Source organism: Myxine glutinosa (assembly GCF_964187855.1).
Source record: "Myxine glutinosa chromosome 6 unlocalized genomic scaffold, kmMyxGlut1.1 SUPER_6_unloc_1, whole genome shotgun sequence".
Classification (NCBI taxonomy): Eukaryota; Metazoa; Chordata; class Myxini; order Myxiniformes; family Myxinidae; genus Myxine; species Myxine glutinosa.
In genome coordinates this window covers 451,238-478,310 of record NW_027616353.1, presented here as the reverse complement: position 1 = coordinate 478,310, position 27,073 = coordinate 451,238, and the positions used below count along the sequence as shown (strand labels likewise).

Genomic DNA, 27,073 nt, shown 5'->3' with positions numbered 1-27,073 from the left:
TAACAACAAGTTCTTGAATAAAAAAAGAAATCGAGCACTTTATGAATCATGTCTCCTCGGTGATACACAAACATAAACATTGTCTTAATATAAATACTTTCTTACCTTAATAACTAATGTAGGTACTGAAGGAGCTGGGGCTCCCACATCGATCGGAAGAATGGACGCGACAAAAAGCTGGAATTCATCCGAGTTGCTTTAATCAAACCAAACACTCAGGCACTCTGAAAAGCCCGTTTATCGGGCAGCAATATATATACATATTATCCCGGAGCGTTTGCCCAGGAAAGGCGAGAGGGGGCGTGGCCCAGCGTCCTGGCTGCGGCCTGGCAAGTTGAGGGCGAGCCTGCCCGGGCATGCCCGGGCGTCCCGACCGAGGCCTGGCAAGTTGAGCGCGGGCCTGCCCGGGCGTCCTGGACGAGCCCGGCATGGTGATCGCTCCGCGTCCTTGATAGGTGCAAGGCGATTGTGAAAACCCAGCGGTAGCCGCTACACACGTCCCCCCAGAATCGACTTGCACCGGCAGGGTCAATTTGAGGGGGGTCCTGATGACCCGGCCGAAGCGACCCCTGGTGGGTCGTGGGAGGGGGTCCGGTGTGGTGGTGGGCGGTCGAGTGGGGGGCACCTTGGACGGGGGGTGGCCTCGCCGTGGCGGAAGGGCCACCCGTGGTGGGTGGTCGACGTCCACGTGCGCCGGCTTGAGGCGGTCCACCGCAATCCGGTCCGACCTGCCGCCGATGTCGATGACGAACGACTTGTCGTCCCGTCGCAGCACCCGGAAGGGCCGGTCGTACGGCGGCCGGAGTGGCCCCCGATGTGCATCGTGACGCACAAAAACATAGTCCGCTGTGCGAAGTGCTGGGGGGACTTAGGACTGGGGGTCACCGTGGTGGGATGTTGGCACGGGGGCAAACCGTCGGGCGGCCTCCTGGAGGTCCGAGCGCTGGTGAGCTGCGGACCAGGGACTGGTAGCGTCGGGCACGAATTCGCCCGGGACGCGTAGCGCCTGGCCATAGACAAGCTCGGCGGTGGATGCCTGGAGGTCCTCCTTGGGGGCCGTGCGGAGGCCCAAAAGGACCCACGGCAGCCGGTCGGCCCAACCGCCGTCTTGAAGGCCGGCCATGAGCGCGGCCTTCATGGAGCGGTGGAATCGCTCGCACAACCCGTTTGCTTGGGGGTGGTAGGCCGTAGTACGGTGGAGCTTGACCCCCAGGTTGCGGGCGACCGCGCCCCACAGCTCGGAGGTGAACTGTGGTCCGCGGTCTGACGAGATGTCCGCCGGTGCGCCGAAGCGGGCGACCTAGGTGGCGATGAAAGCCTGCGCCACGTCGGCGGTGATGGTGGAGATGAGGGGAACGGCCTCCGGCCACCTGGTGGTCCTGTCCACCATGGTGAGCAGGTGTGTGAACCCCCGTGATGGGGGGAGGGGGCCCACCAGATCCACATTGACGTGGTCAAAACGTCGTTCGGGCACGGTGAAAGGTGCCAGCGGGGCCTGGGTGTGTCGGTGGACCTTGGCCCGTTGGCAGGCCGTGCCGGTGCTGGTCCAATCGCGGACGTCCCGACGAAGGCCGTGCCAGACGAATCGCACCGACACCAGCTTCTGGGAAGCTTTCCGGCCCGGGTGGGAAAGGCCGTGGAGGGAGGCGAAGATGCGGCGTTGCCAGGTGACGGGCACGATGGGGCGAGGCTGGCCTTGGGAGACGTCGCAGAGCAGGACAGTGTCCGCGAAGGGGATGTCGGCCAGGCGGAGGCCCGTGTCCGCCGCCCGGAGGGCTTGCACCGTGGTGTCGGTGGTTTGGTCCGCCGTCATAAGCGCAAAGTCCACGCACAGGTGGACCGTTTTCGCGCTGGCCCGGGAAAGACAGTCGGCCACGGCGTTATTTTTGCCGGCGACGTGCCGGATGTCCGTGGTAAACTCCGACACGGCGGAGAGGTGGCGCTGTTGGCGGGCCGACCACGGCTCCGTGACCTTGGCCATGGCGTAAACCAACGGCTTGTGGTCGACGAACGCCGTGAAAGGTCGGCCCTCCAGGAGGTGGCGGAAATGGCGGACGGCCAGGTGTAGACCGAGGAGCTCCCGGTCAAACGTGCTGTATTTGAGCTCGTTTGGCCGGAGCTGCCGGCTGAAAAAAGTGAGTGGCTGCCAAACCCCGTTCACCCATTGCTCATGTACGGCGCCTACCGCGTAGTCGGAGGCATCCGTGGTGAGGGCGATGGGAGCGTTGAGCACCGGGTGAGCGAGCAGTGTTGCGTCGGCGAGGGCCCGCTTTGAGCTTTGGAAGTCCGCATCCATTGCTGCGGACCAGGCGATGTCGTGCTTGGCCGGCTTGCCCCGGAGGGCTTCGTAGAGGGGCCGCATGAGTTGAGCAGCGCGGGGCACGAAGCGGTGATAAAAATTCACCATTCCCAGGAATTCCTGCAGGGCCTTTATGGTGCGGGGACGCGGGAACGTGGTGATGGCCTCGACCTTGGTTGGCAGCGGCACGGCCCCGTTCTTGGTGATGTGGTGGCCCAAAAAATCAACGGCCGTCGTGCCGAAGTGGCATTTGGCCGGGTTGACGATGAGGCCGTGATCGCTGAGGCGCCCGAACAGTGTTCGGAGGTGGAGGAGGTGCTCGGCCCGGGACTTGCTGGCGACGAGGATGTCGTCCAGGTAAACGAAAAGGAACGGCAGGTCACGCAGCACGCCATCCATCAAGTGCTGGAACGCCTGAGCCACGTTCTTGAGACCAAACGGCATCCGCAAGAATTCGAATAAGCCGAACGGCGTGATGACTGCCGTTTTAGGGACGTCGGCCGCCATGACAGGTACCTGGTGATATCCCCGTATGAGATCAATTTTCGAAAAAATGACCCGTCCTGCCAGACGGGCGGAGAAGTCTTGGATATGCGGGATCGGGTACCTGTCGGGGGTGGTAGCGTCATTGAGATGGCGGTAGTCGCCACACGGGCGCCATCCACCCCCCGGCTTTGGCACGATGTGCAGTGGCGAGGCCCACGCGCTATCGGAGCGCCGCACGATGCCGAGGTGCTCCAACGCGTCGAATTCGGCCTTCGCCACGGCGAGCTTGGCTGCGTCGAGGCGGCGGGCCCTGGCGTAGACCGGCGGGCCCGTGGTTGGTATGTGGTGCTCGATCCCATGCCGTACTGCGACGGCCGAAAACGTCGGCCGCGTGAGGGCCGGGAACTCCGTGAGCAGGCGAGCAAACTCGTTCGCCGCCGGGACGGCGCATGCCAGCTCGGTCGGCGCGGAGCTGCTCAATGTGCATACCAGGGAGCTGAAGGTTTCGGCGTTGATTAAACGACGCCGTTGGACGTCCACCAGCAGTCCGTGTGCGTAGAGGAAGTCGGCGCCTAGCAGAGCCATGGGCACGTTTGCGGTTACAAACGTCCAAGCAAAGCGTTGGCCGCCGAAGCAGAGGGTGACGTTGCGCGGGCCGAAGGTGCGGATGGTCGAACCGTTGGCCACAACCAAGGAGGGGCCGCAAACCGCGGATTGCCTGTCCTGGTCAGAGGCGGGTATGACGCTCAGTTGGGCGCCGGTGTCGCACAGGAAGCACCGTCCGGACGCTTTATCCGTGATGAACAGTAAGTTGCCCGTGTGGCCGGCGCTCATGGCTGGTAATGAACGCCGGCCCGGCCGTTTCCCGGCCTGCCGAAGGTGCACGGCGGTCGGCATGTCCGGGCCTTCTGTCCGAACCTGGCATGATAGTAACACCATGCTTGGTCAGGTGGAGGCCCCGGTCGTCGTGCTGGAGGTGGTCGGCTCGGGGTAGCGGCCGCCAATTGCGTCGGCAGTTCGGTCGTCGACCGTGCCGGGTGCTGGGCGCCATGGGTGTTGCGTCGGATGGCGGTGGGTCCCATGTCGCCGCTGCGATGCGCTGTCCTGCGGCGGAGATCTTGTCGGCTTCTCTGGCAAGGGCCCGGGGATCTGTGATCGTCGTGCTTACCAGGGCGAGGCGTACCGGGTTAGGCAGCTGACGGAGGAACAGCTCCCGGAACAGGAATGCCGGAGAGTGCTCGCCGAGCAGTGAAAGCATGTAGTCCATTCGCTCGGAAGGGCGCGTGTCGCCGAGCTCGGGCAGGTCGAGCAGGCGCCGTGCGCGTTCCGCCGATGGGAGGGCGAAAGCGTCGAGGAGAAGCTTCTTAATCGCGCCGTATTTGTCAGCGGCTGGCGGGCTCTCGAGGAGGCTCAGGGCGCGGGCCGCGGTGGCCGAACCGAGCGCTGCTACCACATGGTGGAAGCGGGTGTCGTCGGCCGTGATGCCTCGCAGGGCGAACAGGGAATCCGCCTGTGCGAACCAAACCGCCGCGTGAGCCTCCCAGAAGGTAGGCAGTTTAAGGGCGACTGCCGTGTCCATGTCGGTAGGTCACCAATGAAGGAGCTGGGGCTCCCACGTCGATCGGAAGAATGGACGCGACAAAAAGCTGGAATTCATCCGAGTTGCTTTAATCAAACCAAACACTCAGGCACTCTGAAAAGCCCGTTTATCGGGCAGCAATATATATACATATTATCCCGGAGCGTTTGCCCAGGAAAGGCGAGAGGGGGCTTGGCCCAGCGTCCTGGCTCCGGCCTGGCAAGTTGAGGGCGAGCCTGCCCGGGCGTCCTGGACGAGCCCGGAATGGTGATCGCTCCGCGTCCTTGATAGGTGCAAGGCGATTGTGAAAACCCAGCGGTAGCCGCTACAGTACAATCCTTTTTCCCTTCAGTTAATGTAAACGTCCACAATGTCCTCTGGAATCTTTTTTTTTTTTTTTTTTTTTTTTGTATACAAGATCGAGGCTCGTGAAAGAGCAAACATTAATCACACAAAAAGACAAACCGACACACAAAACACAAAAAACAAGGGGAGCGGCAGACAAGATGGGGAGAGAGGGGGGAGGACACAAAAGAGAGGGGTAAGAAGGGGAAGGACACAAACACAACATTTGAGAGCAGGGACATCGGGAGGACTTGGGGGGAGGTGGGAGAGGATTAAAACATATGAACACTGCAAGGACTCTGGGGTGAATTACTGGGGGTAGAAAAGATCAAGGTTTTCGATGGGGGAAGATAAGAGATGGTGGTGAACAGCTGTTTTAAAGACCTGGAGGGAGGAGTGGGATTGAAGGGAGTGGGGGAGTTTGTTCCAGAGGTGGGAGAAAAGGGGAATGAAAGAGTGAAGGTGAGCAGAGAGCCTAGACTTTGGCAGTTTAACCATAAGAGGGTTGCAGGCAGATCTTGTGCGACCTGAAGGAATATTGGGGGGACAGAGCACAGAGAGAGCTGGGGGAGCAAGGCCGGAGAGGAGTCGGTAGAAGACAGAAAGACCACCAACCTGCCTGCGGTGAGTGAGTGAAAGGCCCTCGGCGTTGACTACATCGCAGGAGATTCCAATGATTCTGAAAGCTTTGGCCTCAACAGCGTGAAGCCGAGCAAGGTGTGAGGCAGGAGCACCAGCCCAGAGGGGGGAACAGTATTCCATTGAGCTGCGGATGAAAGCCTTGTATGTGGTGAGGAGCTCAGGTGTGCCAAGGAAGGACTTTGCACGACGGAGGATGCCCAGTCGGCGACTGGCTTTGGAGGCCAGCTTGGAAATGTGGTTTTCCCAAGAAAGATCATGGCAGATAGTGAGACCCAAAAGCTTGAGCGACAGAACTTCTTGGAGAGGATTGTTGAGAAAGTAGATGGGAGGGTTGTCCAGTCGGTCCTTTCGGAGAGACATTGTAAGAGTGTGAGATTTGTCAGGATTGAAAGACATGTTCCACTTGTTTGACCAGTCTGTGATTTTGTCCAGGTCTGCAGAGAGTGAGGAGGCTGCAGACTGCCGATCTGAGGGATGAGGAATGGAGCGACAGAGAGTAGAGTCGTCAGCAAAGAGATAGAGAGGATTTTCAAGAGAGTCAGAGAGATCATTGATGAAGACCAGAAAAAGCACAGGGCCCAGAACACTACCTTGGGGAACTCCAGCCTGAACAGGAAGAGGAGATGAGAGAAACCCATTCAGGGCCACACGTTGACTACGACCAGAGAGGAAGTCCGCCAGCCATGCGTGGAGATTTCCATGGATACCAAAGGAGGAGAGTTTGGAGAGCAGAGCAGGGTGCCAGACCGTATCGAAGGCACGTGAAATGTCAAGGGAGAGAGCTCTAATTTCCTGTTTGGCGTTGAGGACCTCCATCCATTGTTGAGAAAGCAGAAGCAGCATGGCCAGAGTAGAGTGACCAGGTCTGAAACCAAATTGATGATCAGAGATCAAGCCATTGGAGAAGAGGAAAGATTTAATATCTGAAGCAATGATGGATTCCATGACTTTGCTGATAATTGGGAGAAGGCTGATTGGTCTGTAGTTGCTGGGATCTGTTTTTGCACCTTTTTTGTGCAAAGCGGTGATGTTGGCTGATTTCCAAGCAGATGGCAGATGACCTTGAGCAAAAGAGAGGAGAGTGCCATGGATAGCCAAGGCGATCGGATGCCTGTGGGGGTAGATGAGGAGGAGTTAGAGTCAACCCAGGACCCCCGGGAAGAAGTGTGACAATTGGGAGAGATGGAGGAGGAAATTGAAGAAGGTGCGGCAGTGGGGGTTGCAAGCGAACAAAATGGCGGCGCCTCACAAATGGCGACGAGGGCCGCGCCCGCTGCGCAAATGGGGGTGGCCGACATGCAAGCCTTCATGGCACAATTCATGGTGGAAATACAAAAAAAGAACGACAGTATTGACAAGATGGGAGAACAATTGGAGCGAATGGATAACAGAATGGGGGAGCGATTGGGAAGTCAAATTGGGGGATTAGAGAGCAAATTACGGGGCCAATTGGAGGACGTGGGTAGCCAAATTAAGGAAATGAAGGACATGTTGACGGGGTTGGAAAACAGGATGGCCACCCAGGAGAACCAAATGGAAGGAGTGAAGGACAGGTTAATGGGGTTTGAAAACAGAATGGGTGGCCAAATAGAGAAATATGGGAGAGACATTGACCGCAGATCAGGCGGGAAAGGTACAAGGGTATGCGACGGGGTAGCGCAGCTTGAGGAGCGCGGGTTAAGCGAGCCTGAGCAGAGCACAGCCGGGTGGACCGGGATAGAAATCGCGACACGGGATATGGGAAAGCCGACGACCGCAGAATTAGAAAATTTTATTTCATTAGCACCAGCGGTCATCGAGCTGAACAAGGAAAAAGAAATTGAAATCAAAGAAGAAATAGTCGAAATTGGGATTATGAAGACGGCAGACTTAGAAGAGCAATCGCGGAAGGAAGAGATGGAAAATGTGCAAAGTCCGTGTTCGCATCATGATGCCGTACTTGCTAATCATAATAAAGATTTGCAGGTGCATGTGGAGAAGAGGGTCCCGAAGGTAAGCCAGGCTGTATATGGCACGAAGAGGTTTGGTGCGAAAAGATTTTTTGCGTGCTTGGGATCCCGGCGCCACCCGGGCACTTGTGGAAGGTCCGTGGTGCACTGTATGAAAGGAAATGGCGCGCGAGTGAGAAAAAAATGTGCGCCGAAGAGTGAGTGTGTTACTGAGTGTGAAAGTGGGAGTGAGTGTGACACAGAGTGTGAGATGGATGGAGAGAGTGTGCGGGGATGCACACCAGAACGCGTGATTGGGTGTGCAGCAGGAGATTGCACACCCGTGGGTAGGTGTGCGCTGAGTGGGTGGATGCAAGAGTGCACACCCGTGGTGGTTACGGAGTACGCAACGGGGGAGAGTGCATGGGAGGAGTGCGTGGAAGAGAGGTGTGTAACAGAGGAGTGTGTGATGATGGAGTGTGCGAGTAGAATGGATGCGCAAGAATGTGCACGAGAGTGTGTAGTAAGGGAGTGTATGGGATGTGTGAGTTAAGAATGGGTCGCGAGGTGTGGATGTGAGCATGCGATTGGAGCATCGACGCTGACCGGGGCAGCGTTCAGGCCGACGTATAGCCGACGCAAGCTCTCGGGGTGTGGTGTTCTTTGTGTGCTGGGGGGCCGGCAGGGATCGTTGCCGCGGCGCTTTGGCAAGGAGCGACGTGAACGATTCGAGCCAGGTCCCGCCCTGTATGGTCAGTGCCGTGTCGTAGCGGCGAGCGGCACGATTCCGGGGGAGAAAGGCCAGATCGGACCTTCGCCCCCTAGCGGGCATGGTGCTCCGACCGGGGGAGGTTGGGTCATCGGGCCGGAGACCGAAGGGCCCGCGCCGGGATGGACCCTGGAACCTCCGCCCGAGTATGCCTCCTCCCCAGAATAGAAAATGCCGGACGGAACCAACCTACAGGAGACTGACCACCAGTGTGCATTGCCGGCTTTTCAAAGCCGGGCAGTAAAAATGTATTACGGCGCACCGAGAGGCTCGAGTGGAGTGGACGAGTGATAGTGATGGCGAATGGTATACGGTGTAGAGGGATGGCAGATCTACTATCTCTCACATTGTATTTTGGGCAGAGGAGCAGTAGTTTTATGGGGGTTGGCGGTGTGATCTAGCCAAGGAGGGCTTGGATATCATTAGGGATCTAGAGATGACCATAGGTGACTTGAGAGTTCAGTAGTGACATGGTACAAGTAGTGGGGACGTAGAGAGATTAGATGGATGATAATGACGAGGGAGTGCTTAGTATAAGGGATGACGGGGAGCACCAGTATAAGAAGGGAGAGATAGCTAGATGGTGCAGTATGTTTGTGGTGTAGTTTATTAAATGAGAAATTGAATGAGAGTCTTGCTGGTGGTGAGAATGTTGAAATGAGGAATTGGAGCGTGGGAAAATCTGAGCGAATGAGGCAATGGTTTGGAGAAGTTATGTATTGTGAGGGTATTGTGGATGAGTGTAATGGTGTTGAGTGAATGACTTGCATAGGATGCAAGTGGAGATTTGGGATGTATGGAAACAGGTGTGTGGAATAAATGGTGTGGAGTGAGTATTGTGGGATGAGTGGAGTGGAGTGGAGTGCATGGTGCGAAGGAGTGGATGGGGGAAGGATGGACCCCTTCACGAATACACGGGGAGGGTAGTTTAAAGTTAGGTAGAGGGAGTAGGTAAATTTTGGTTGGATATTGACATCTGTGGTGCGTGTAGTTGCAAAGTAGTGTTTTGTTGGGTGCATACGTGAAGTGGAATGGTTGGGCATGTGAGCCTGTTAGTGCGTATGGTGAAATGAGCACTCCGCCACTGATAGTCTGTCGGCCAGGTGAGGCCGCAGGTAGGCTCTGGGAGCCAGTTAGTGTTCAGTTCAGTAGTGTTCAGTGGGGCCCGAGGATCTGAGGAGAGGACCCAGGTAGCCCAATGCCAGAGAGGGCATTGAGGGGGTAAGTGCCAGGGAGGGCCTTCCCCAGTTAGGTAGTCGCGAGGAGCAGGGAAGCTCGGGAGGTGGCTTCAGTGGCGGAGGTGCGCGGGTAGGTAGACCTGCTAGGAGAGCCACATGACCCAGCCCCGAAATTGTGCGAGGGCACAGTATAGAAAAATGGGGGGAGTGAGACCCCAAATTGGGAGAGCACCACAGTATGGTCGATGGGAATTGGTTTTTAGAACCGCATAGAGTAAATATGGCCAATGGATTGGCAGGGCAAGACCCCGGGTAGTTTAACTGTGTTAATGTCATTTAGAAGATAGTTAGGAGGAAAATGTCTTCGCACTATCCGCATCCCCTCACCGAGGGTGATAGAACTCCACAGCATGTTTTGCAGATGATTTGGAATGTAAGACGCATCTTGACGTGGGTGAGACATTGGTTTATTCCATCCCTTCCTTCTTGGGAGGGATTGGTGACGAATTTGGTTTAGGGGAGATATGGGGGGCAAGATGGGTAGAGACGAATTGGTAAATTTGTAAATTGTGTAAATACGGGGAAGGGCAAGGGTAGTGTCGGCTGACATGGGGGGTGACGTATGAGTAGGGACAAGCTTTTCTCAGCTCGCTCTCCCGTGCCCTTCATGTCGCAATGCCTTGTTTTGATGTGTACCCTTGCACCCTTTCCCCTGTTAACCTCTGCTTTGTCTGCCTCCCCACTCATGGACCATGGTCTTTTGTCCGAGGGGAGTGTGCAGGTGTCCTGAATCTTGCTGCCTGCACCCTTGCTGCCTGCATGCCTGCCTGCACTGATGCACCATATGATTCAAAATTTAGATGTAAATAAAATTTCAGCCGCTCGTAATTTTGACCAAATTTTTTCAAAAAATAAAAAAATTGGTTCGGGTCCAAATCCCACTCCTGACACCAATTGTTGCGGATCTCGGACATCGGCTCTCCCCTTATCAATGGGGGGGTTAATCCCCTTGTCCTTTTATCTGGCCGACGCGAGTCCTGGAAATTATACGTTTGTTCCGGTCGGTATTAGGTAGGGTTATTGGTCGACTTATTCCTAATACCTAATTACTAACACCGACCGTGAAGCAAGGAAATAACTCCCGCCCAAACCACGGCATTAGTGGACATGCTGAGCGAAGCGAGCCGCGATTCGGGCCATTAACAATGACTAGACCCGATTATGGCAGTTCCGATCGTGCCACGTTTACCTAATTGGAGAAAAGACTGATGCGATCGGATGGAGAGGAAACCAAGAAAATAGGAAGAACAAAGCGATTTATTACCAATGTACAAGAAGGAGAAGAGGAAACGAAAGAAATGTACAGGATAGAAAGAGGAAGAAGAAGCACACAGGGCAGCCTTAAACAGTCTTACTCTATTCCCCAGACAAACAGGCCTGTCTCAGACACTCACACGGGGATTGTAGATGGTAGGGTAGAACAGGTTGAGGGTCCGGCTATGGCGTCCACCTCGTCTGGTCCCCGACTCGTACCAAGCAGATGGATGAAAAACGGCAGCAGCTCTCCACATGGCGTTGGCGTGGGCGGACAATTATACAGGGAAAGGTCGGTAAGGTGGCGGTTGTACAAAGTGCCTTTCACACAAGTCCTTTTGCAATCAATGCTCAATGGCAGTCAATCCCTTTCTCCAGCACGAGTCCTGTGAATTGCGCTCTCTCTCCAACACGAGTCCTCATGAATTGCGCTCTCTCTCAATAAGTTCTGGACAGTCCTCTGAAAGGGCTTTGCGTTCGCGCTTTTATAACTCAAGCAGCGATCGCTCTGCCAGCCCAAAAGCCACGCCTATCAGGCGATGTTACCTCATCCCTGGTTAGCTGGTCAGGTCTTACCGGCTCCGCCTTTGATGGTTGGGTGACGTGGCCACACCTTCTTCCTGGCGCCCCGCCCCCCTTTTTCCAGGCCTCAACTCATGGCTTATGGTGGCGTTGAGCGAGCTTACGGGCAGCTAAGGCTGCTGCTGCTGGCCGAGGAGCATACCAAATTGGGAGGGCCATGGGGTACAGACAGGAGGGCGCGTAATGGCGTCGCTTGGAGAGGGAGGCTGTCAAAATGAACGGAATGGGGCCTACTCCTTATTTGATTGACACAACGCAGATTCAGCTATTGGAAGCATGGCCTTATCTATACACATACTAATGAAATAACTGAAGTCCTATGGTGACCTACGTGTTGCTTGTGGCCTACCTATGGGGTGCAACCTTTAACCCTTTAATAATGTCATATTTACAAGTGTGGGTTCTCAAAACCGCAACAATATCTTCTGTGTTGTTCTCGTCATTCAATTGCAATAATTACTGGTGAGCATCCCAACAATATCGACGGTATTTGTTTGCACCGAGACTGTATTTCCATGCATCCTCTCCCCTCAATTTCTGGCCTTATTTGCGTCAGATTCGTCAAAAATAAACTCTATTTCAACACATATTGACACAAATAACCGGCATTTCACAAGTCTCTGAGTTAACTCTTAAAATGCCAAAGGTGCATATTTCCATCAACACTTCCAACCAAGTTCATGGTTGGTTTGGCTCAGCGAATTAAGAATATTCCAAGACATATGTCATATATCTACTACTAGCTGAAGTACCTGCCATTTCCTGGGTGGGGGGTGGGGGGCGGGAGGGAGGGGGGAGAGAAGGGAAAGATATACTACATATACATATCTTTTTTTGGGGGTGGGGGCTTTGACAGGCCCCTCCGTTTTGAGGGGAGGAGGAAAAAATTTACCCATGCAAAGAGTGCTTTAACCTCAGTGTTGCCCAGGTAAAAAAGGAAATCGTAATACACTATGCCACCAACACCAGGTGGCGCTAGACGGTACACATTTACATAGAGAATTTACGCCCCTCCCCCTGCCCCCCACATCCCTGCATGAGGCAGCGGCCACATAGACTATGTTACCCCCCACACAAAGTTGTTTTTATATTTGTACCATGAGTAAAGTATATAAACATTTATAGCTCAAGTTCCCGGTGTTGCTCAAGTGAAAAATAAACATTATCATATTTGATGACGTTCAGAAGAAGAAGAGAACTTACCACCAACTACGACTGCTTCCATAATTGTCTGAATCTTATGGGTTTGATTAATTATTTGTGTTCAAATGTCTGGTAATTGTTTTGTATTTATTTATGCATATGAGTACTTGTATATAACTGTCATCCATTAATCAAAAAGGCTTACGCACTTTTGAGCATTTTTTTTAATCCCCCCAAAAATGGACCTTTTTTTCTTCAAATCTCGGCGAGGCGAGATCTCGCGAGATTTCGGAGACGGTGGGAGGGATTTTCGAAGCTCCACACGGTCTCCACGTTTTTCGAAGTTAAGTCTGTTCACAATTGTATTTTGTCGAAACTGTATTTATCTTTCGGTGTGTGAAGTTATTGTGTGCAACTTTGGTTGTTTCTCGGTGTTTATCTTTCATAAATTGATCGTCTGTTTGCCGTGTCGTGTCTTGAGGCCTTGTACAGTGTGCACTGTACAACCTTGAGGCTTTGTTTTTCTCTCAGTGGTCCGTCGTTTGTGATCCAATAACTTTCGTTCTCTGTATTCCCAGGCTTTTCACCCATAGCCTACTTCCTTGTGTAAATCTCAACTCAAAAAAAAACAAACAACAAAAAAAAACATTTCCTTCTCTGTTCTCATTCGTTTATTCATTCTTATTCGTTCGTTCGTTCTTCGACCACGTGTTTCTCCCCCATTTCCCCAGATAGTTTTCACTCATTAACCTTCAATGTTTACACTTTCCCCTCAAGTTATGTATTCCGTCATATTTTATAACACCTTTTTCTTCTTCTTCTTTAAAAGGCTGCTTTCGACTTGCTCACCAAATCAATTCATCCCAAAAAAAATATCCATCTCCTATAGTGCCTTTTTTCTACATTCCCTAAACTCTCCTGCACTCCATCCTCCATCCAGCGTCCTTAAACGTATTTTTAACTCGAAGGTCACAAGAAACTCATTTTGCAATAAATGTTCGTTTCCCATAAATCGTACACTTTCAAAAATCCAATCTCACCCCTCCCCTCCAAATCTTCCCCATAACCCCTCCCCTCCAAATCTTCCCCATCACCCCTCCCCTCCAAATCTTCCCCATCACCCATCCCTTTCAAATCTCCCCCCTTGCCCCCTCCCTCCTAAACTACCCCCTCACCCCTCCCCGCCAAGACGCCCCCTCGCCCCTCCCCTCCTAGACTCCTGCCTCACCCCTCCCCTCCAAATCTCCCCCATATCCCATCCCTTTCAAATCCCTCCCCTTGTCCCTTCCCTCCCAAACTCCCCCCTCACCCCTCCCCTTCAAATCTCCCCACCCTCATTGCTTCTCAATTTCCCCCCTCTCACTCCCCCTCCTCAAAGCGTCCTCCCCGCTTCTTCCCCCTTCAAACTCTCACCTCCATCTCCCCCAACCTTCTGCCTCGCTCTTCCCCCTCCTCAAATAACACCTCATTGTGGCTCACCCAATCACCATCAAACCTTTTGTCCGCCCCATCCTTCCCTTTCTCCGAGCTATTCTGAAATCTCTGACACACCTTCAACAGCTCTCCCTATCTCTTCCACCTCTTCCACATCTTACCCTACCCCTCCTCCCCCCTGTTCTGTATCTGATGCTCCCCCTTCCTCTTCATTAACGGTATGGACCTCAAACATCCGGGGCCTTCGTTCAAACTTAACTGATCTCTCCATACAGGTTGCTTCTGTCAAACCAGACGTGATCTGCTTAACAGAAACTTTCCTCCTTTATGATGTCTCTGATTCCATAGTATCTCTCCCGGGCTACTCCCTCCTCCGGTATGATAGACCTGAGCCTCGTCCTGGAGGCGGGGTTGCTATCTTTATCAAAAACTCTCTTCCTGACTCGCCCTGCACTGCACTCTCTCCACCTCACCCCCAGGAATACCTCTGGCTACGGCTTCCCCTTCGCTCCCACCTCTTGTTCATATGTGTGTTGTACCGTCCACCAAACAGTGATGACTCCATCTACATCTCGCTGTCTGATGATATGGACCAACTTCTATCTACTCATCCCAACTCTCTCTTCCTCATATGTGGTGATTTCAATTGTCACCATGCCAGTTGGCTGGGTGTGGGTACCTCTCTCACCAGCCATGGCTCTTCAGCAAAGGACTTCTGCGACTCACTGGGACTGACACAATCTGTCAATTTCCCGACCCGGATCTCAGTCAACGGAACATCTTCTCTTCTGGACTTGGTTATGACTAACTTCCCTGAAAATGTCTGCTGCTCTTCTTCTGCTCCGATCGGATCATCTGATCAGGTCCTTGTTAAAGTGGACATCTCTCTGACCATCCTCAGGGAGCCTGCTCAGCGTCGACGAGTCTGGCATTTCACTCAGGCCAACTGGCACGGTCTTCAAGCAGCCATCAATCATCTGGACTGGTCTCCCATCTCTACCACCTCTGACATCAACTCATCCTGGGAATTCTTCCAAAGTAAATTGCTCTCTCTCATGCACAGATTTATCCCATCTCGTCTTCAGTTGTCATACCCTTCCTCCCGTCCATGGTACACGGAATCTTGTGGTGAGGCTGTTGCCCAGAAACAACTTGCCTTCGTCTCCTGGAAAGCAAATCCAACGGAAGGAAATCTCATTTCCTTTCACAAAGCCCGAAACAAGTGTGTGTCCACCCTCAGGAGAGCCAGGAAACAATATCTCTCCGTTCTCAAGACCGAAATCTCTTATCTGTCTCCCTCTTCCAAATCCTGGTGGCGTCTGGTCAAATCCGTTTCTGGTGTTTGTTCCCCATCCATCCCCTCCCTTACCTCAAACGGCTACACAGCTGACTCCGCACGTGAAAAAGCTGAATGCCTCAACTCTGTGTTTGCCTCTAAATCTTGTGTCCCAAACCCATCCCTCTCTGTACCCACCATACCCAGTCGTACCCTGCTGCTCCTGGACTCCGTGTCCTTTCCTCCTGACAAGGTGGAAAAGTTTCTGTCAACCCTCGACTCTGATTCTGCAACTGGACCCGACAGCATCAGCCCACGGGTCCTAAAATCCTGCTCTGCTGCTCTATCTCACCCTCTCTCTGTTCTCTTCACCCTCTCTTTTGCTCAAGGTCAACTGCCATCTGCTTGGAAATCAGCCAACATCACCGCTTTGCACAAAAAAGGTGCAAAAACAGATCCTAGCAACTACAGACCAATCAGCCTTCTCCCAATTATCAGCAAAGTCATGGAATCCATCATTGCTTCGGATATGAAATCTTTCCTCTTCTCCAATGGCTTGATCTCTGATCATCAATTTGGTTTCAGACCAGGTCACTCTACTCTGGACATGCTGCTTCTGCTGTCTCAACAATGGATGGAGGTCCTCAATGCCAAACAGCAAATTAGAGCTGTCTCCCTCGACATATCACGTGCCTTCGACACGGTCTGGCACCCCGCTCTGCTCACCAAACTCTCCTCCTTTGGTATCCATGGAAATCTCCACGCATGGCTGGCGGACTTCCTCTCTAGTCGTCGTCAACGTGTGGCCCTGAATGGGTTTCTCTCATCTCCTCTTCCTGTTCAGGCTGGAGTTCCCCAAGGCAGTGTTCTGGGCCCCGTGCTTTTTCTGGTCTTCATCAATGATCTCTCTGACTCTCTCGAAAATCCTCTCTATCTCTTTGCTGATGACTCCACTCTCTGCCGCTCCATTCCTCTTCCCTCAGATCGGCAGTCTGCTGCCTCCTCACTCTCTGAAGACCTGGACAAAATCACAGACTGGTCAAACAAGTGGAACATGTCTTTCAATCCTGACAAATCTCACACTCTTACTATGTCTCTCCGAAAAGATCGACTGGACAACCCTCCCATCTACTTTCTCAACAATCCTCTCCAAGAAGTTCTGTCGCTCAAGATTTTGGGTCTCACTATCTGCCATGATCTTTCTTGGGAAAACCACATTTCCAAGCTGGCCTCCAAAGCCAGTCGCCGACTGGGCATCCTCCGTCGTGCGAAGTCCTTCCTCGGCACACCTGAGCTCCTCACCACATACAAGGCTTTCATCCGCAGCTCAATGGAATACTGTTCTTCCCTATGGGCCGGTGCTCCTGCCTCACACCTAGCTCGGCTTCACGCTGTTGAAACCAAAGCTTTCAGAATTATTGGAATCTCCCGCGATGAAGCTATCTCTGAGGGCCTTTCACTCACTCACCGCAGGCAGGTAGGTGGTCTTTCTGTCTTCTACCGACTCCTCTCCGGCCTTGCACCCCCAGCTCTCTCTGTGCTCTGTCCCCCAAATATTCCTACAGGTCGCACAAGATCTGCCAGCAACCCTCTGATGGTTAAACTGCCGAAATCTCGGCTCTCTGCTCACCTTCACTCTTTCATTCCTCTTTTCTCCCGCCTCTGGAACAAACTCCCTCACTCCCTTCAATCCCACTCCTCCCTCCAGGTCTTTAAAACAGCTGTTCACCACCATCTTTTATCTTCCCCCATCCAAAACCTTGATCTTTTCTACCCCCGCTAATTCACCCCAGATCCACCTTGTTTGAAATTCCAACTTCTTTCCTGGAAGTCCTGGCAGTGTCCATATGTTTTATACCTCTCCCACCGCCCCCTTTCCATGCCCCCCCCCGCCCCAAAGCCCTCGCCCTCTCTCAGATCTCTCGATGTCTCCATGTCTCTCGGTCCCTGCTCTCAAATGTTGTGTTTGTGTCCTTCCCCCTCTCTCCCCATCTTGTCTACCGCTCCCGATGTTATATGTTTTATGTGTCGGTTTGTCTTTCTGTGTGATTAATGTTCGCGCTTTCACGAGCCTCGATCTTGTATACAAAAAAAAAAAAAATTAAAAAATTAAAAAATTTAAAATAAGAAAATTTCACCTAAAACACTCCCTGGCGCTTACTGACAAATCCCTGAAAGTTTGACGAAGATCCGTTCAGCCATCTGAGAAAAATGGTGACACACACACACACACACACACACACACACACACACACACACACACACACACACACACAAACGGCTCTCTTATTAGTATAGCTGTGTGAATTATATTACCAACCTGCGATCTGAGGTAACTCGGCTGAAGATTATCCGATTTTCACCAAATAAAGTTTATGAGTGCCTGCACAGACCCCTACTTCTCACTAAAAGTGGAAAGAGAATGCAAATTGGAGTTAAAATAAACCCGTGAGAGCAGCCTGCACGTATTGCACTGTGTGAATTATATAATTACCAACCCCCGATTGAGTTTTTTTTCAAATATTTAAAATCTATATTATAATAGCTGTAGGTGATCCGTCTGTCCGGGGGTGTGGCTTACCCCGTTTAGAAAGTAGCTCCACCCATTCTGGGAGGGGCTACAAAAACATATAGCCACCATTTTCTTTCCTCACATAGCTTTGAGGCCTGTTTTGTTAGGCCTGTGGTGTCTTTCTCTCTTTCACAGTTTTATTTCAACTATAATTCGATATCTCATTTCATTTTGCACAGTCGCTAACATGGTTTTAGACTCTGTTGAAAAAAAACGGAAGTTTCCGTTTATAGAAAGAAATGCGTTTTTGAAGGCCTGCAAAATAAAGGCCATTCATTGAGTCACCCTCACGATTTTATCTCGAATTCACCATCTTATTTCATTTTCTATCGATGGTTTTAGACTCGGTTTCAGCAATAATTGAAAAAATGAATGCACACACGGGAAATGCCGAGATATATTTAATATTGCGGCACAATGTATCATACACCGCCCAACATGACACAGACGGCAGAATGTTGACATATCTTAAAAATTCGGTTTTTCTTTTCCGTTAAGATATATTACTTTTCCGTTTGATGACAGTCGTCACAAAAACGTCAACAATGATGCAGACATGTATTTCTTCGTTAATATTTCATTCAACATTATTATCAGGAAGTAAAGGTTCACGACTTCACGTATTCATTCCACGTGTGCAAAAACAAACTCCATTTCACGTGTGCATGGACGTGTAATTCACATATGTAAAATAAATAAATTAACAGACGGGAAATTTTTCGTGACAGGAATATTTCGTTCGGAGCGATTATACACCGCCCAAAGGAAAATTTTCACCGAGGAACCGAGTGAATTCCATTTAACGCATGTCATCGAATTTCACCGAGTTTCAGGAAATGACCGAGAGATATTTCTTCGTTTTTATTTCATTAGTTATGTGTACGCACACTTTAAACATGTATATACATGTGGAATGTGGCATATATATACATGTGGGATGTGTGTGGGTCTACATGTGTGTATAGGTGTATATATGTGCATACATATATATATATATATATATATATATATATATATATATATATATATATATATTATATATATATCATATATATATATATATATATATATATATATAATATTGTTACGGACCGCGGATAAGGTGTTGATTTGCTGAGCGGATGGCGACCGCGGCCTGAACTATTAACAATGACTAAGACCCGATTCCTTAAACGTGGGCCAAATCGTGCCACAGATATTCAATGGGGAAAAGACAAAGGCGACACGGATGTGAAGAAGAGGAAGACAGAAGTAGGAAATACGAATATAATTTATTTGCTATTTACACAATTGAAAGAAACCAAGGAGAAGGAAGGATAATAAAATAATTTACAGAAGAATTCAAGGAGACACAGTGAAAATTCTAGCTTACCTACAGTCTTAATTAATACCCCACGACAAGACACACAAAACAGACTACGAGCAAACTCACACGAATGGGGAAATTGCAGGCAGGAATGGAAGGACTGGAAGGAGAGGAACGCTCCGCTCGAACCGGAGCACGGTCGGCCCGGGAGTCAGCAGCCGCCGCCCTTCCTCGATCGGCACGTCCAGCAGCCGCCGTCAACGCCCTAGCTGCGGTCGTGCGGGCTGCCGCGATACGTGCACCCTGGCGGAGTCAAAGCTGCTGGTGGAGCCAAAACTGCTGGTGGAGCCAAACTGCTGGTGGAGCCAAACTGCTGGTGGAGCCAAACTGCTGGTGGAGCCAAACTGCTGGTGGAGCCAAACTACTGGTGGGGCGCAACTCTTTCTTGGCACTTCGCGCTTCGCACTTGTTCTTCTGCCGTATCTCTGACTCTCATTTCAGCGATCCTTGGTGCAACTCTTTCTTTGCACTTCTCGCAACTCTTTCTTTGCACTTCTCGCAACTCTTTCTTTGCACTTCTGTCAAAGGCTTCCGTGCGTGCTTTTTATATCCCTGCCGGCGATCAAGCCGCCAGCCTCTAGAACACGCCCATTGGTGAGCTCGCCTCGGCCCTGATTGGTCGGCCCGGGCCCTCTGGCTCCACCCTTGATGACGATGGGCGGGCACGCCCAGGATTCGGCGGCTCCTCCCCCTTCTTCTCCAAGCCTACCTCGTGGCTAATGGAGTCGCGGTGAAAACCGCCCAATAGCTGCGGCGAATGCAGTTGGCAATTGAGGCTTTGGGAATGGGGCTTTGGGAATGGGATCTATCTATTTGAATTCGGTGCAATGGAGAATGTCAACTAGTGGGAACGGAGCCTTAACCTAATACACAGAATAAGGAAATAACTGTCAACAAGGGGGAAATCTATGATTGGCTAACGTGATTGTTTATGACCTAATTACGGGACACACTTTGACCTTTATACACAACTGGAGGAAGGAGGGCCCACAATAAAACAATAAAAAAACACAATCCTCATATCCACAACACTGCACCCTCCTCCTCTTAGGCACGTCCCGGGCCTCTTACCTTTACTTTTAGTGTGGCACGTAGGTGTAGTTCCCTTTACATTTAACCTGACCCTGAGTGTGACAGTTTTAAAACACAAATAAATATGTCCCGCTGCTCCATTGCACCCTACCTAACAGACTCACACCCACAGCTATCCGAATTGCGGAATTGTCTTCAAACTATACATTTACGGTGGGGGCGCATTATTTACAATGACTACTGGTATTTACAAAACTAACCCAGGACCTGTGATTGTTGTTTTGGGGGAGGGGAGACAGTCTGCTCTGCATCGACGCACCATGAAGCACCCCAAAAATGCACCAAAAACACCCTCAAGCACCAATCGGTGCACAATCGGTCCAACCCTTGACTTCCGTTTCCGGTCTTGCTGGCGAGGGTTCGTTTATTCTCAGCTCTCCATGCTATCCATCGAAATCGAAGTTAAGTAATTGTTCCCATTTGTATTTTCGTTATAACTATTTATTTTATGGTGTATATATTGTCTGCCGACGAAGATTTTCGGTGCAAATCTTTCATACCTGTATTGAAAATCGTGTTAATTCGGGTCGTGTTTTGAGGCCTTGTAGTTGTACAGTAAACACTGTACAACCTTGAGGCTTTGTTTTTCTCTCAGCGGTCCGTGTTTTTGTGATCCAATAACTTTCGTTCTCTGTTTTCCCAATCTTTTCACCCCATAGCCCTCTTCCTTGTGTAAATCACAACTCAAAAAAATCCAAAAAAAAAAACATTTCCTTCTCTGTTCTCATTCGTTTATTCATTCTTATTCGTTCGTTCGTTCGTTCTTCGACCACGTGTTTCTCCCCCATTTCCCCAGATAGATTGTCAAATTTCAACTCGTTATTTTATCGTCCATGCGTTATTGTTTTGATTATAGTTACTTTTGGTTTGAATTTCCTGTAACTTGTAATTATTTAATCGTGTTCTGCTCCTCGTGTGCGGCCTTGTAGTTGTACCCCCGTCGGTGTTTGTTATCTTAATCGTGTTTTGCTTGGCTCTTAGTTTTTTTCCCTTCTACCCCGAACATAATACTCTCTCTAACGTTCTAAATCCCCACCTCCCCCCCCCCACCCCCAAAAACCAAACAAACAAAAAAAAAACCAAAAACATTTATTTTCCTTTCTCCACGTGTACTGTTGACTCATCCTGTATTTTCTGTCCAGGTGTGCTGTTCGCCCCGCCCCCATTAACTCCTTGCCATCCACCGTTTGCCCTTCACGTGACTCGTGGTGGTCCCTCTCGGCTCTCCCCCCGTTGGTATTTTTGTGCACATAAGATTGTTCACGGTTCTGTTTAAATATTATTTAAATATGTATAACCTTTCCCCTTCAGTGTTTTACTCAGTGGTATTTTACAACACGCTGTTTTTCTTCCTATTTAAAAGGCTTTTCTCAATTTCCTCTCCAACTCATTCCACCTCAAAAAAAGAAATTCAATATCTTATACGTCTCCCTCACTACATGGTCTAAATTCACATTCATTCCATCCCTCCTCCATCATTCTGATCCGGATTGCTAACTTGAAAATCACAACAAACCCAATTTGTTTTCAATGTTCGTCTTTCATTAATCATCCACTTTCTAAACTCCCCTCTTGCCCCTCCCATCCAAATCCCTCCCCTTGCACCTACACTCCTAAACTCCCCCCTTGCCCCGCCACTCTTAAACTCCCCCCCTACCCCTCCACTCCTGAACTCCCCCCTTGCCCTTCCACTCCTGAACTCCCCCCTTGCCCTTCCCCTCCTAAACTCCCCCCTCACTCCTCCCCTTCAAAACTCCCCCCCAACCCCTCCCATTCAAATCTCCCCCCATACCATTCCTCTCCAATTCTCCCTCCTCCCCCCTCCTCCTCAAAGCTGCCTCCTCCCCACTTCGTCTCCCTTCTATCTCATACCTCCACCCCCCCCAACCTTCTTCTTTCCTCTGCCCCCCCCTCAAACAACCCCTCTCTGTGCCTCATCCCTTCACCTTCAACCCTTTCATCCTCCTCATCCTTCCCTTTCTTGGAACTCTTCTGCAATCGCTGACACACTAACAACTGCTCTCCCTACCTCCCCCTCTCATCCTTCATCTTACCCTACTCCTCCCCTCCCCTGTCCTGTACCCGATGCTCCCCCTCTCTCTTCATTAACGGTATGGACCTCAAACATCCAGGGCCTTCGCTCAAACCTGACTGATCTCTCCATACAGGTTGCTTCTGACAATCTAGACTTGATCTGCTTAACAGAGACTTTCCTCCTTCAAGATGTCTCTGATTCCTTAATATCTCTTCCTGGTTACTCCCTCCTCCGGTATGATAGACCTGAGCCTCGGCCTGGTGGTGGGGTGGCTATCTTTATCAAAAACTCTCTTCCTCACTCTCCTTGCACTGCCCTCTCTCCTCCTCACCCCCAGGAGTACCTCTGGCTACGGCTTCCTCTCTGCTCCCACCTTTTGTTCATATGTGTTCTGTACCGTCCCCCAAACAGTGATGACTCCATCTACATTTCACTGTCTGACAACATGGACCAACTTCTATCCACTCATCCCAACTCTCTCTTCCTCATATGTGGTGACTTCAATTGTCATCATGCCACCTGGTTGGGTGTGGGTTCCTCTCTCACCAGTCATGGCACCTCAGCAAAGGACTTCTGTGACTCACTGGGATTGACACAATCTGTCAATTTCCCGACCCGGATCTCAGCCAATGGAGTATCTTCTCTTCTGGACTTGGTTATGACTAACTTCCCTGCTAATGTCTGCTGCTCTTCTTCTGCTCCAATCGGTTCTTCTGATCATGTGCTTGTCAAAGTGGACATCTCTCTGGCCATTCTCAGAGAGCCTCCTCAGCGTCGACGAGTCTGGCATTTCACTCAGGCCGACTGGGACGGTCTTCAAGCAGCCATCAATCGTCTGGATTGGTCTCCCATCTCCACTGCCTCTGACATCAATTCTTCCTGGGAATTCTTCCAAAGCAAACTGATCTCTCTCATGCACAGATTTATCCCATCTCGCCTTCAGTTGTCTTACCCTTCCTCCCGTCCATGGTACACTGAATCTTGTGGTGAGGCAGTTGCCCTGAAACAACTTGCCTTTGCCTCTTGGAAGGCTAATCCAACTGAAGGAAATCTCAGTTCCTTCCACCAAGCTCGGAACAAGTGTGTGTCTACCCTCAGGAGTGCCAGGAAGCACTATCTCTCCTCACTCAAGAATGAACTCTCAAACCTGTCTCCTTCCTCCAAATCCTGGTGGCGTCTGGTCAAAACCGTTTCTGGTGTTTGTTCCCCCTCCATCCCCTCCCTTACCTCAAATGGCCACACAGTTGACATCGCACGTGACAAAGCCGAATGCCTCAACTCTGTGTTTGCCTCAAAATCCTTAGTCCCAAACCCATCTCTCTCTGTTCCCACCTTTCCCAGTCGAACCAAACTGCTCCTGGACTCTGTGACCTTCTCTCCTAACAAGGTGGAGGAGTTTTTGTCAAACCTCGACTCTGATTCTGCAACTGGACCAGATGGCATCAGCCCACGGGTCCTAAAATCCTGCTCTGCCGCTCTATCTCACCCTCTCTCTGTTCTTTTCACCCTATCCTTTGCTCAAGGTCATCTGCCAGCATCCTGGAAATCAGCAAACATTACCGCTTTACACAAAAAAGGTGCAAAAACAGATCCTTGCAACTACAGACCAATCAGCCTGCTCCCAATTATCAGCAAAGTCATGGAATCCATCATTGCTTCGGATATGAAATCTTTCCTCTTCTCCAATGGCTTGATCTCTGATCATCAATTTGGTTTCAGACCAGGTCACTCTACTCTGGACATGCTGCTTCTGCTGTCTCAACAATGGATGGAGGTCCTCAATGCCAAACAGGAAATCAGAGCTGTCTCCCTTGACATATCACGTGCCTTCGATACGGTCTGGCACCCAGGTCTGCTCACCAAACTCTCCTCCTATGGTATCCATGGAAATCTCCATGCATGGCTTGCGGACTTCCTCTCTGGTCGTAGTCAACGTGTGGCCCTGAATGGATTTCTCTCATCTCCCCTTCCCGTTCAGGCTGGAGTTCCCCAAGGCAGTGTGCTGGGCCCTGTGCTTTTTCTGGTCTTTATCAATGATCTCTCCGACTCTCTGGAAAATCCTCTGTATCTCTTTGCTGATGACTCCACTCTCTGCCGCTCCATTCCTCTTCCCTCAGATCGGCAGTCTGCAGCCTCCTCACTCTCTGAAGACCTGGACAATATCACAGACTGGTCAAACATGTGGAACATGTCTTTCAATCCTGACAAATCTCACACTCTTACTATGTCTCTCCGAAAAGATCGACTGGACAACCCTCCCATCTACTTTCTCAACAATCCTCTCCAAGAAGTTCTGTCGCTCAAGCTTTTGGGTCTCACCATCTGCCATGATCTTTCTTGGGAAAACCACATTTCCAAGCTGGCCTCCAAACCCAGTCGCCGACTGGGCATCCTCCATCGTGCGAAGTCCTTCCTAGGCACACCTGAGCTCCTCACCACATACAAGGCTTTCATCCGCAGCTCAATGGAATACTGTTCTCCCCTATGGGCTGGTGCTCCTGCCTCACACCTGGCTCGGCTTCACGCTGTTGAATCCAAAGCTTTCAGAATCATTGGAATCTCCCGCGATGAAGCTATCTCTGAGGGCCTTTCACTCACTCACCGCAGGCAGGTAGGTGGTCTTTCTGTCTTCTACCGACTCCTCTCCGGCCTTGCTCCCCCAGCTCTCTCTGTGCTCTGTCCCCCAAATATTCTTACAGGTCGCACAAGATCTGCCAGCCACCCTCTGATGGTTAAACTGCCGAAATCTCGGCTCTCTGCTCACCTTCACTCTTTCATTCCTCTTTTCTCCCGCCTCTGGAACAAACTCCCACACTCACTTCAATCACACTCCTCCCTCCAGGTCTTCAAAACAGCTGTTCACCACCATCTCTTATCTTCCCCCATCCAAAACCTTGATCTTTTCTACCCCCACTAATTCACCCCAGATCCACCTTGTTTGAATTTCCAACCCTCTTTCCTGGAAGTCTTGGCAGTGTCCATATGTTTTATACCTCTCCCACCCCCCCCCATTCCCATGCCTCCCCCCCAAATCCCTCTCCCTCCCACAGTTCTCTCGATGTCTCCATGTCTCTCGGTCCCTGCTCTCAAATGTTGTGTTTGTGTCCTAGGCACACCTTCCTAGGCACACCTGAGCTCCTCACTACATACAAGGCTTTCATCCGCAGCTCAATGGAATACTGTTCTCCCCTATGGGCTGGTGCTCCTGCCTCACACCTGGCTCGGCTTCACTCGGTGAACAGCTCGGTGTTTGTGTCCTTCCCCCTCTCTCCCCATCTTGTCTACCGCTCCTGATGTTATTTGTTTTGTGTGTCTGTTTGTCTTTCTGTGTGATTAATGTTCGCTCTTTCACGAGCCTCGATCTTGTATACAAAAAAAAAGAAAAAAAAAAGTCACCACAGTTCAATAAAAATAAAACCAACAAACCCTTGGTGGTGTCTTGCTCTTCGGCTGCCTCTGCTGGCTAATGCTCTCTTCCAGATGTTGTCATCTTCCTTGCTGGCGGCCTATTTGTCATAATAAAAAGCACAAAACGTGTCCATTTTTATTTATTTATGGCCCACAGGGCCGACTAGTGTGGTTCACCTGTGGGGCTTAGGTGCCCTGTGACCAAGGTCCGCCAGCAAGATCTCGGGCCTTCATGGCCGGTTCCAGCAGAGGGGCCATGCCACAACCCATGGGGTCTATAAGTGGTGCTCAGCCACAGCCATGTGGTCCATAAGGTGGTGCATCGATGCAGACAGCTGGTTCTGGGAGTTTCGGGCGCACAATGGCGGACTCACGCACGCTCCCCTCGGCGCCCAGTGGCGCACAGTCCTCATGTGGGAGACAAAGGGGGGGAAAAGATAGATGAGCGAGGGGTAAGGTCACAAGGGTACACATCAATAAAGGCAATGCAAGGCGAGGTGCATATGAGGACGGAGCGGAGAAAAGTGTTTTCTAAAACTAAAGGTGTTTTTTTAATGGCTGTGAGGTGTTTTAAATTACTTGGTGGTGAGGTGTTTTTAATTTTGTGGTGGTGAGGTGTTTTTAATTTCGTGGTGGTGAGGTGTTTTTATTACGTGTTTTATGGCTGTGAGGTGTTTTTAATTTCGTGGTGGTGAGGTGTTTTTATTACGTGTTTTATGGCTGTGAGGTGTTTTTAATTTTGTGGTGGTGAGGTATTTTTAATTTTGTGGCGGTGAGGTGTTTTTATTACGTGGTGGTGAGGTGTTTTCAATTTTGTGGTGGTGAGGTGTTTTAAATTACTTGGTGGTGAGGTGTTTTTATTGCGTGTTTTATGGCTGTGAGGTGTTTTTAATTTTGTGGTGAGGTGTTTTTAATTTCGTGGTGGTGAGGTGTTTTTATTGCATGTTTTATGGCTGTGAGGTGTTTTCAATTTTGTGGTGGTGAGGTGTTTTTAATTTCGTCGTCGTAAGGTGTTTTTATTGCATGTTTTATGGCTGTGAGGTGTTTTAAATGACTTGGTGGTGAGGTGTTTTTATTGCGTGTTTTATGGCTGTGAGGTGTTTTAAATGACTTGGTGGTGAGGTGTTTTTATTACGTGTTTTATAGCTGTGAGGTGTTTTTAATTTTGTGGTGGTGAGGTGTTTTTAATTTCGTTGTGGTGAGGTGTTTTTATTATGTGTTTTATGGCTGAGGTGTTTCTAATTTTGTGGTGGTGAGGTGTTTTTATTACGTGTTTTATGGCTGTGAGGTGTTTTTAATTTTGTGGTGGTGAGGTGTTTTTATTACGTGCTTTATGGCTGTGAGGTGTTTTAAATTACTTGGTGGTGAGGTGTTTTTAATTTCGTGGTGGTGAGGTGTTTTTATTGCGTGTTTTATGGCTGTGAGGTGTTTTCAATTTTGTGGTGGTGAGGTGTTTTAAATTACTTGGTGGTGAGGTGTTTTTATTGCATGTTTTATGGCTGTGAGGTGTTTTTAATTTCGTGGCTGTGAGGTGTTTTTAATTTCGTGGTTGTAAGGTGGTTTTAATTTCGTGGCTGTGAGGTGTTTTTAATTTCGTGGCTGTGAGGTGTTTTTAATTTCGTGTT

The 27,073-nt window shown here is 50.5% G+C and overlaps 1 protein-coding gene across 1 annotated transcript in view; it reads left to right on the top strand.

The window, feature by feature from the left end:
• LOC137429068 (histamine N-methyltransferase-like) overlaps positions 1 to 21,054 on the top strand; it is a 50,202-nt gene extending 29,148 nt beyond the window's left edge. The window contains exon 2 of the mRNA XM_078768601.1: positions 18,999 to 21,054. Within this exon, the coding sequence (XP_078624727.1) occupies positions 18,999 to 19,342 (344 nt within the window). The 3' untranslated portion in view covers positions 19,343 to 21,054. The remainder of the gene's footprint in view (positions 1 to 18,998) is intronic.
• Positions 21,055 to 27,073: the final 6,019 nt, after the last annotated feature.